The following is an 11,898-nucleotide window of genomic DNA, read 5'->3' as shown; positions in this document are numbered from 1 at the left end:
GAAGCTACTGGCAAGCTTTCTCATATACCTACATTGGCTGAATCTTAGACTTGAACCGCCACAGACAGAGGTGAGATGGCAGTGATCCGTAACGAAGAGCGCTTTAGACCACTCGGCCACTCGGGGCCCCTGAAATGTTTTGGTGAAAACCCAGTGTCAATATGACCATCAGTCCATGAGGCATAGCAATAACAAAATTTTCAATAGGCCACAATGGTGACTATATCTTAATTAAAATCAGCACAATTTCATTTCAACCAATTAGACATCAAAATGAGTCTTCTCATGAAAACCCTTTGTCCATTCATAAGGAGTAGCCATTACAAGATTTTCAAGATGGCCACTATAATTTTCATCCTGGATGTCCAAGCATCACCATGCTCATTTATGACCAATTAGAGATTAGAGGAATAGCACAAGAAACATGTGCTAATAGATGGCAGGATGATGGACAGCAGGTCATCCCATAAGCTATTATGGTCTGTGACCAGTAGAGTTAGAACAAAAGATACAATGATCGTAAAATTTGTCTTTATTTCATTAAGCATAAAAGTCTCAGTACAAAACTCCTCCATTACAATGATGTCCACTGGAATATACTGCCTCACAGTGATACTGCCTGTAATGAAGTCATTGCATTTAATACATGCTAGTATCAATAAATAAAGGTTTACTACAACTATAGTATTTCAAGCTCACTGTATACTTGGCATACATCTAGTTATAATAACATTTACATGTACTTATAACAACCATAAATACTCACTTATAATTTTGAGTCTGAACACAAACAACATAGACCCTGATCTACAACCTGCATAATGCACCACCAGAACAAGGTCTATGTTTTCTGTTCTTCGGATTACCAGTAACAAACTACACAGACCTAGACCTAATGATGCATTAAGCAATACAGATTTGGGAATGTGAAGTTTGCAGTTGGACTTGAAATATAAGAGAATATATATAATAACATCATTACTACAATTTCATTGAACAGAAAGATTCAAGCAATGCCTTAAAAAGGTTAAATTTAAAGTAGCATTAGTGATAAATAAATTGTTAAAAATATTTTGTTTAAAAATGCTGTGTAAAACATACTTTAAATTGCACATTTCTTTGGTTGTTTAATCTGCCCAAAAGTCGCTATTCAAGTGCATACAGTATAAAAACCCAAATACTGCAGTGGCTGACATAAATCTGGATGTGGAAGAAAGTCATGTATGGAAAATTGTTTGCCTGAATTCCAGGATATCTGATCAGCTTAACTATTTGCATCTGGTTAGTCTAAACTTGTGTTTGAATAAATCATATTTTAATAAAAATTCATCAGTGCAGAAACTTCTTATTAAAAATGATATGTATCTATTAGGGTTAAGAGCACATCACCACACAATTGGCTATATTGTGCCAACTACATTTTGTTATCCAAAAAAAACACAGGAGTTAAAATTTGCACATTGGGACACTGTAGCCTATATAGTGCATAAGTTTAGATATTCCCAAAAGACATAAAACAAAGATACAGGTTTTAAAAAAAAGTGTTAAAATCTTTACAAGCTAAAAAAAAAGTTTTTGGTATATAAACCACACTTTTAAAAATCCAAAACCTCAGCATGAACATCACAGTCAAATTCCAGGGTAAAATAGTTATCTCCCTTTATATTGTACAGAAGGGTAGAATAGACATGAATGAGGAATACTGGACATGAGACTTTATAAGCCAAATGTTTTCAGTTTGACAATCATGTTCATTTGTAATTCTTAAAAATGTATGTGTGTAACTTTTGCCAGGTGTTAATCTCTACACTACATAACTGAAAAACTTATTAAAACATTGTTCACAAACTCTTAATTTTTTTACACATCAACAGATTTACATTTCTAAATTGAAAAATAAAGGTTAGGGGGTGCAAAAAAATGTCTAAAGTTCACACTGACCAATGGGTAAAAGACAATCAAATGCATGGATACAAAATCACCTTCATATGAAAGACATCTGTAGAGGTTTAAAAAATGTGTATAATATCAGCCAAAACTTCATAGAAATGAATGGTTAATGTCAGAGGTTCAGAAAACTCTAAAAAGCGTTCATCACTATCTTGTACTAACAAAGTAAGTCAAACGAAATTAAATCAGCTAAAATGCTTACAACAGAGTTGGCTACACTTACTAGCAAATAATATAAAATCATATATATTTACACATTTTATACAACTGTATTAAACTTTTACAACTGTATAAAATGTACAAGTATACATCTGTAACCTTTTGTGGTAAAAATGTTATATGTTTATCTCTATTTTATGGATTTTAATTATTTTAGTTAGTGAGATTCATTTCACTTTCAGATCAATGTTAAAGCTGTATACTTTCATTTCAACTATGCCTGGTTACATTTTCATAGTATTACATCACTATGCTTCATTTCAACTATGCCTGGTTACATTTTCATAGTATTACATCACTATGCTTCATTTCAGCTATGCCTGGTTACATTTTCATTTCACAGTATTACATCCCTATGCTTCATTTCAACTATGCCTGGTTACATTTTCATTTCACAGTATTACATCACTATGCTTCATTTCAACTATGCCTGGTTACATTTTCATAGTATTACATCACTATGCTTCATTTCAATTATGCCTGGTTACATTTTCATAGTATTACATCATTATACTTTCATTTCAACTATGCGTGGTTACATTTTCATAGTATTACATCATTATACTTTCATTTCAACTATGCCTAGTTACATTTTCATAGTATTACATCATTATACTTTCATTTCAACTATGCCTGGTTACATTTTCATAGTATTACATCACTATGTTTTATTTCAACTATGCCTGGTTGCATTTTCTTAGTATTACATCATTATGCTTCATTTCAACTATGCCTGGTTACATTTTCATAGTATTACATCACTATGCTTCATTTCAACTATGCCTGGTTACATTTTCATTTCACAGTATTACATCATTATACTTTCATTTCAACTATGCCTGGTTACATTTTCATAGTATTACATCAATATGCTTCATTTCAACTATGCCTGGTTACATTTTCATAGTATTACATCACTATGCTTCATTTCAACTATGCCTGGTTACATTTTCATAGTATTACATCACTATGCTTCATTTCAACTATGCCTGGTTACATTTTCATTTCACAGTATTACATCATTATATTTTCATTTCAACTATGCCTGGTTACATTTTCATAGTATTACATCAATATGCTTCATTTCAACTATGCCTGGTTACATTTTCATAGTATCACATCATTATACTTTCATTTCAACTATGCCTGGTTACATTTTCATAGTATTACATCCCTATGCTTCATTTCAACTATGCCTGGTTACATTTTCATAGTATCACATCATTATACTTTCATTTCAACTATGCCTGGTTGCATTTTCATAGTATTACATCATTATGCTGCATTTCAACTATGCCTGGTTACATTTTCATAGTATCACATCATTATACTTTCATTTCAACTATGACTGGTTACATTTTCATAGAATTACATCATTATATTTCATATAACTTAAGTCCAGCAGACAACATTAGTTACCTATACCACATGTCTTTGTAAATATTTTGGTGCCTGAAGAAATGAATGCATTGAGACTTTTCACTGAAACAAATGTTTTCTTTTTCTATTATTAATGTAATGCAACATTTCTTGTTTTATTATAAAGCATCAATGATCTATATAATATTGACAGGAACCTTGTGAAGCCCTTACTACATAACCACCATTTTGGTACTAAGTGCATGATACTATCTGGCTTCCAGAAACAAATATGGTACATGCACAAATCTACCTGACTAGTAATTCCCCAAATACGATACATTACCAGCCTTTCTGCCTAGAAGAGCCTAAACATGATGCATATACTAACCTAGCAATTCTCTGTATATAGTAAATATACAATTATGTCTGACTATATATGGTACACGCACTACTCTATTCACAAAGTGCTGATAATGTCTGCCATTGCCTACATCGCTAATGTCCATCAATACCAACTTTACGTATTAAAACCACTGGTACAGTAATGCACACAACTGGTTAATTACTTGTAGCATTGACTTCTGTCAAGATTTGGCTCTGAATTTTTAGACTAGTTTTTAATCCCATAAAAATGATTCTTTTTTATAAAGTTACCTGTCAATAATGAAGGAACGTTTTATATTTTTTAAAAACAGTATATATTTCTGTAGGGCCACAGGAACATAACATACAAGATCTGTAGACCTTTGACAACACATTTGGAATAAATATGCTATATCACAAAGACACACGGATGTTTGTATATTACCCTTTCTTCTGTTGAGCATCTTGTATTTAAAATGAAAAGAATCACATGCAAAATGACTCAGATTTTTTCAGTGGAGGTAGATAAGGCAGAGTTCATAAAAGGTGACATATCAATAAATTTTCATAATTTCTAATATGTTTGCATCTTAATCTTGTTTGACATACACAAGTGTTCTCAATCATCAAAAAAGATTTTCATCCATCACATTGTCGTGTACAAATGAACACAGGTCTGTTGTTTATGAATAACTAGTTCAGCCCATCAACACCACGAAAATCGGTGTCCATATCCCATCTGAAAAGGAATGTAAAAAATTCATTAAAGCATATAACTATAGAAGATATTTAATATCAAACATTTCAAATACGTGTCCTAATGGTCACCCATACATAGCAGTCATCTGGTCACAACATAAAATTCTAAACATCTAATTTGACCAAGCATATTTCCTATGAACACGTAGTTTCAGTTCATGGGTAACAAAAATAACCATATATGCATATATTGATCCCCCCCCCCTTCATCATAATCCTCTCAAAAAACTTTCTGATTTAAGCAAGTTAAGCAACTGGCAAAAACAGATATTGTTTTTGATGTGCTAATAGTTGTTTCCAGGTCCTCTGTTTTAGTATAATAGTGCTATTCAACAGTAAAACTCATGCTATGGTACACAAAACTAACATCAGTGATTTAAATCAGTGATGCTTTAATTTATAGGGTGGATTACAGTAATCTTGTACGTGACAAATTTGGGAGATGTATTCAAATTGTATGATTTTACCCATGAAAATGAACAAAATCAGTTTCACAATAACATAATGATTTTAGAAACGGTATAAATATTGCCAATATAAACATTGGAGGAATACAATGGTTACTTTTGCAAATCAAATAACTGACACAGCGACGACCCAATATATTTATGCAATGTATCATACAATACTGGCTGTATCCAGGTACTTTGAGAAGTAGTGACTAAATTCTCTTTTCTTTCCAGTAACATTGTAAAGTAGTGGTAGGTAGGTGTTAGGATGTTGGATTCACATCCAGAATGTCCTATCTTAAATCATGCCAGAAATGGGATGGACATACATACAGATTTCCATTTCCTCAGACTGATTATATAACTATGTAGCTATTATTGCTTTGCACATATATAATTACACGACTGTGATGATGATGATAACATATTTTATAATGGGTAAATTAACTTATTCTCACTCACAATTCAAACAAAATCTGAAACAGACTGACTTTTCTCAACCATGACGCTTTAAACACCAGCAACATATTTTTTTAACAACTTTTTGAAGAGTTTAATAAAGAAATACTATGTGATGCTACATTTCTTTCTGAATTCTATTTGATGCTTCATTTGTTAGTGCTACAGATACTGACTGCCATTTGGCAAACTAGTCACCAGACTGACCAGTCGAGAATAACTAGCCACCAGACTAACAATCAACATCTGGTGACTAGACCAAAAAAATCAAACAATTAGTCACCAGACAAACCAAAAAAAGTCAACAAATCACCAGGCTGACCAATCAAGTAAAACGTCTTTTGCATGATTAATTTGGCCCCTAAAGCAACTTTATTTTTAAAATCGTCCAATGCATAGTGGTCAACTGTGAACATAGACCCTGATCTGCCATTCCATAATTAGGAATTATGTTGTTTATTCTAATGCTCATTTCTAGCAAACTGTACAGAGCTATGGACACAAGATCTAGGCCACTGGTGCTTGCAATCTGACCAAACTTAACGAGTTCTGGTACATATGGTATAGGGGGTTTTCACGGTTGCAAAGAAGTTACTGATGGTAGCGTCTAAAATTACCTCTCTTAGCTCCAATGCGCATGCCCACAAAAATTTTCCAGTTCCGGATAGTTCACCTTTCTACACTTGGTTAGCGAAACATAGTCAACACCTTTCTACACTTGGTTAGCGAAACATAGTCAACAAAAGAAGGTATCTTAGCTGTACTACAGATCATTATGGTTAAACCAATGAATCAATCATATATGCCAAACATCCTTTGTTCATACTAGGAGAATAATTATAGACATTAAATCAGAAAATTAGATTCAGTGTCCATACTTACGTTATATCAGATAATTAAATAATATTTACTTTCCATACTTAAATGATATCAAATAATTAAATTAAACACACTGTCCATACCTGATAATATAAATTCATTATCCATAATTTCAGATACATTTGTAGGAACATTTCATTCTGCTCTCCAATTTTAAACATTTATTGCACATTTTTGGTTATATAACTTTAACGAAAACAATCTTAACAATTTGCATTTTTCATATGTTGATATATCCTTCTTTCTCAGTTATTTTTGCTAGGCTAATAGTTTGTTTATAACACGTGTTAAGAAAGTTATAACACAAGTTCGTTAAGAAAATTATAACACGAATTCGATACGTCAACTGATTTGTAATGCTGAATATTTTAAACCAGAATTATTTTTTTAAATGGAACACAGTATTTTAATGTATTCAGAGGAACTCAACAAAGCAATAATTATATTAGCTTTCATAACAATAAATGAGTGTAATTAATGTAGACGGAATATTTATTCATATTTGGATGTAAATATCGTACAATATTCAGATTAAATAACATGCCCAGTGATGTTTTTTTTGTTGTTTCATTTTCTTTTTGACTTTTGAAACATCAAATATCGTACGGTACATGCAATAACTTTCAGCATGAGTTTTCTTTGCTTATGCTGACACATAATAACTCTCAAATTTGCTGTGGTCTTTTGACAACATTTCTGACTGCCACCAGCAAATTGATCTAGAACAGCCTTCTTAAAATTAGTTTAATTCTGTTTAACTTTCCTTGCATCAACTATGTAAGTTTAAAGATCCAATTATTTCACAGATTCCGTGATAATACTTTGGTTGGCCTTTTAAATCAATATTGATCCACGTGACCAGATTTAAAATTGCAAACAGTATGATTTAAAAAAGAGACTTCTTGTAAGAACATACAAGTCAATAATAAATGGATACTCATAAATATTCATATTTGTTGCCTTTATCTATCAGTCACTCTTTCTAAATTAGTATCATGCTGTACTCGTTTTTAACCAGAAGTATGTTTATGTAATATACGTATGCAAACACACATTCATTCGATGATATACATACCATGCACCAGATGAAAGAAGACAGACAGATAGGTGAGAGCCACAAATGTCATATACATGCATAGTGTGTCTAACATCGATATTTCTCCAAACTGTACTCTAAAATTACCAACCGTTCAAGGAAATAAAATTAAAATAATCATCAAAGAGACTCGTATGTGTGCCTGTCTGTTCAAGCGTGGCTGACATTTGTGCATTTTGAAAAAACTCAAGTTATTTCATGAAAAATATAATGAACATTAAAAATAAAGCAACAGTCTAAATCAATATAAAAAACCTTCAAGAAGTTATAAATTTTTTCTCGGTGTCATTCAACCTCCATTAACTGCTATGATTGAATCTGTACAAAATAAACATATTTTCATTATTCTTCAAGTGAGATAAATGGCAAGAACTTTTTACGCAGCGATATGCTTTCGCACAATCAAATAATACAAACTAGAGCATAAGGTAGTAATGGAAAGATAATGAAGTTCTGAAATGGGCAGATAATATTTATTTGAAAGCTGGGAGCAGTAAGTTAGTGGGGGAAAAATAAAAGATGTAAAAAAAAAAAGATCAAATATTAATAGAATTTCTTTTTAAGATAGTGAGATATCAATCCTGCTTGCATGATGTGAGCGGTCTGTCACATTTTATTGATCTACATCTGCCATCTTAATTGTTTTCAAGGGGAGATACTAACCATGAAACCCCCTATATAGCCCCACTTATGGATCCATTCATAACTATATGGCATACAGCCTCACTCTCACAGATCCATTAATAACTGTTTGTTATATAGCCCCACTCTCACAGATCCATTAATAACTATATGGTATATAGCCCCACTCTCACAGATCCATTAAAAACTGTATGGTATATAGCCCCACTCTCACAGATCCATTAATAGCTATAAGGCATACAGCCCCAGCCACAGATCCATTAATAACTGTTTGTTATATAGCCCCACTCTCACAGATCCATTAATAACTGTATGGTTTATAGCACCACTCTCACAGATCTATTAATAACTGTATGGTATATAGCCCCACTCTCACAGATCCATTAATAGCTATAAGGCATACAGCCCCACCCACAGATCCATTAATAACTGTTTGTTATATAGCCCCACTCTCACAGATCCATTAATAACTGTATGGTTTATAGCACCACTCTCACAGATCTATTAATAACTGTATGGTTTATAGCACCACTCTCACAGATCTATTAATAACTGTATGGTTTATAGCACCACTCTCACAGATCTATTAATAACTGTATGGTATATAGCCCCACTCACAGATCCATTAATAACAATATGGTATATAACCTCACTCTCACAGATCCATTAACTATTTGTTATATAGCCCCACTCTCACATATCCATTAATAACTATATGGCATACTGCCCCACTCTCACAGATCCTTTAATAACTATATGGCATACAGCCCCACTCTCACAGATCCATTAATAACTATATGGCACACAGCCCCACTCACATATCCATTAATAACTATATGGTATATAGCCCCATCCTCACAGATCCATTAATAACTGTATGGTATATAGTCCAACTCTCAGATCCATTAATAACTATACAGTATATAGCCCCACTCTCACAAATCCATTAAGAACTATATGGCATACTGCCCCACTCACAGATCCATTAGCAATTGTTTGTTATATAGCCCCACTCTCACAGATCCATTAATAACTATATGGTATACAGCCCCACTCTCACAGATCCATTAATAACTATATGGTATATAGCCCCATTCACAGATCCATTAAATGATAACTAAAACCCTAGCAGTCTCAATATATAATATTATGCTGTTACATATATTTGATTTAATTTGTGTTTGTTTTATTTGACTGTTTGTGGGGTTTTGAGTCTTTTTATTTTCTTTACATGTCAATATAATGTAATTTTCTTTACAAGGAATTTGATATTTTCCAGAAAATTCAGTTTGACCCGAGTTTTCCTTAGATACCTTATAATAGAAACACTTGTTTCTATTTTTGACTTAGTTTCTGGCCTTAATTGAGGGTCAAGTAAACAACTTTTTACAGAAGTAAAATGATTGGTTCTTATCAAGGACATACAGGACCTATGTGACTTTTACATGTAAACATGGTCATGTCATCCTTTATTTCGCAATATATTTCGCAATTAGGCATTTCCAAAATTGCAAAAATACTTAGTATTAATAGTGATGTTTAGAGAGAGAGAGATCTGACAGTCCAGGGCTTTTAAACACTTATGTCAAGTTGTTTTCTTCAGTTGTGACCAAAAATGAACTTCTGAGTTTTTGAGTTATCAGTTAATTTTTCTCCAAATTATTTGGACTCTCAAAGATTAATTAGTTTCTCTGGAAATATTATTGTATTCATACTGTATTCTTGAACAAGGACATTTATTAAAAATTCTGTTTGGATTTCCAAGACCGGAGGATAAATTATTGTGTTTGTACAAGGAACTGTAGAGGTCAACACAGTACAGGCTACAGGATACGTCGTCACCTTCCATCTTGGATTCTTCGTCGGGACTCAAGCTTGAAATCATTAGAACATTTCAATATTAGGACTGCAAAAACTTTATTCGTGGATTATTCTTGTATTATTTTTGGATTTGATTCTGGAAACCGTAAGTTCTCATATTTTTTCATTTTTACAGTATTTTTCCAGGGAAATAAATTGTTATATTTTTCAAAGCTTGTTGTTTTCACTCCTTCTTGTGTTACTGTTTATTCTAGCATAAATATGTAACAATGCAATAATTTGCATGTGGTCAGTCTATCTCTCCCTCTCTTTCTCCTCCTTGTACATTCACAAAAGGACATACGTGTACAAACATAGAAACAAGTGTGCATGACAAATCAATGACCAAGACCACAATGATGGGGATAAGCTGTCAATGTCCTAGATACAATCACCTCTATAGGAAAACTGTGCACTTCCTGTGGTTAAAAGAATTTGAAATTATAAAATAAAAGTGTGCGTTTTCTGTACAAGAAGCATAAAAACATTGTAAAACCAGAATGTAATCAAGGTTACACAGCTTGCCAATATGAAGCTTTTAATAGAATCCAAAAGCCCCTGTAAAAACTCATGCAGAAAATAAATTCAGAATAAAATGATCTTATTGTATGAAATGTTGGTTCCTGTGACAAGGCATAAAAGACTAGACAATAAAAAATATCTTTTTCTATTATGTCAAAGTTGACGTACAATAATAATTCTTTTCAAAAAAATGTGAATTACTATATTTTTCTCTTTAAAACCAGTTTCAGAAAATATTATTGTTTGGTGTCTTACTGGGTGGCTTTAAGAAATTTGGGGAGTGACAACCAGTATGATAGCTATGCATACAGTCCACTCATATAATTCCTAATCCTTCACATGTACAATACACAGTTAACCTGGGCTGCCTTTAAGATGACTGACAAGGCTTAATAAAGGGAATTAGCTTAGTGATAGGCTAACAATCCTACACGTCAGTGAATTACACTAGGTGGTACAAACCAACAGCCATGACATAACTTGCTAAAACAAAAGTTTGTTAAGTTTGTTAAATGCACATAAAAGCTTACCAATGGAAGGCCTGGAAAATCTAGTTACTATTAAAATACTTTGAAAGCTGTTTACACGAGTGATTTACTTAACCACATGATTAAATCAAATTTTCTAAGGGCAAATAATATTGGTTTTTAAATTAGGTGATGTGTCAGCATTTGTCCACCATTAAATTTTTTAATGAAAACACAAGCCATTTATTGGTAATAAGCTGCCTCCATCATTAACAGTGCATAATGTCTTACTAACAGAATACAGTCAATATGAAGTTTACCTTACACAATATATAGTAATTCTAACAGTGCCTAATGGCTTCCCAACTTGAATGCAGTCTGTATGAAGTTTACCTTACACAATATATAGTAATTCTAACAGTGCCTAACGGCTTCCCAACTTGAATGCAGACTGTCTGAAGTTGACTTTTCACAATATATAGTAATTCTAACAGTGCCTAATGTCTGTCTTCCTAACTGAATGCAGCCTGTATGAAGTTAACCTTTCACAATAATTAATAATTCTAACAGTGATTAAGGGGTTATCCATATAGTATGTATGCAGAGCTTGACCCCACCCCACCCTCTCTGTACCCATGCATACCTTTTTACACACACCCCACTTGCATATGTACACTTGACGCACCTACCCCACCCCAAATTCTATAGACTGGCCTATATTTAATCCACGCAGAAAAGATCAAGGATTAATATTAACATGTTTAAAAAAACAGATAGTACACCGACACTGAATGTCTAGCTGCATCAAAAAAATAAGCTATGTAACTTTAACAAGTTTGTCTAATGTCTGCTAAAATTAAAATGCTGACTG

At 32.7% G+C, this 11,898-nt stretch overlaps 1 protein-coding gene across 2 annotated transcripts in view; it reads right to left on the bottom strand.

Annotated features, from left to right (window-relative positions):
• Positions 1–514: 514 nt before the first annotated feature.
• LOC149797472 (kelch-like protein 26) overlaps positions 515–11,898 on the bottom strand; it is a 60,897-nt gene continuing 49,513 nt past the window's right edge. The window contains exons 9-10 of one of the 2 annotated variants that reach the window (XR_016421829.1): positions 2,953–4,633; positions 515–2,599 (exon numbers count right to left, since the gene is read on the bottom strand). Coding sequence is in view for 1 of the 2 variants with exons in the window: in XM_089962282.1 (XP_089818408.1) it covers positions 4,588–4,633 (46 nt within the window). In the remaining variant the exon portion in view is untranslated. Of the gene's footprint in view, positions 4,634–11,898 lie in introns of both variants that reach the window. The other variant, XM_089962282.1, reaches the window with a different exon arrangement.

This window comes from Sinohyriopsis cumingii, chromosome 6, assembly GCF_028554795.1.
Source record: "Sinohyriopsis cumingii isolate HCF-2022 chromosome 6, ASM2855479v2, whole genome shotgun sequence".
Taxonomy (NCBI): domain Eukaryota; kingdom Metazoa; phylum Mollusca; class Bivalvia; order Unionida; family Unionidae; genus Sinohyriopsis; species Sinohyriopsis cumingii.
The sequence above is the reverse complement of the archived record's forward strand: the minus strand, read 5'-3'. Positions and strand labels throughout refer to the sequence as shown.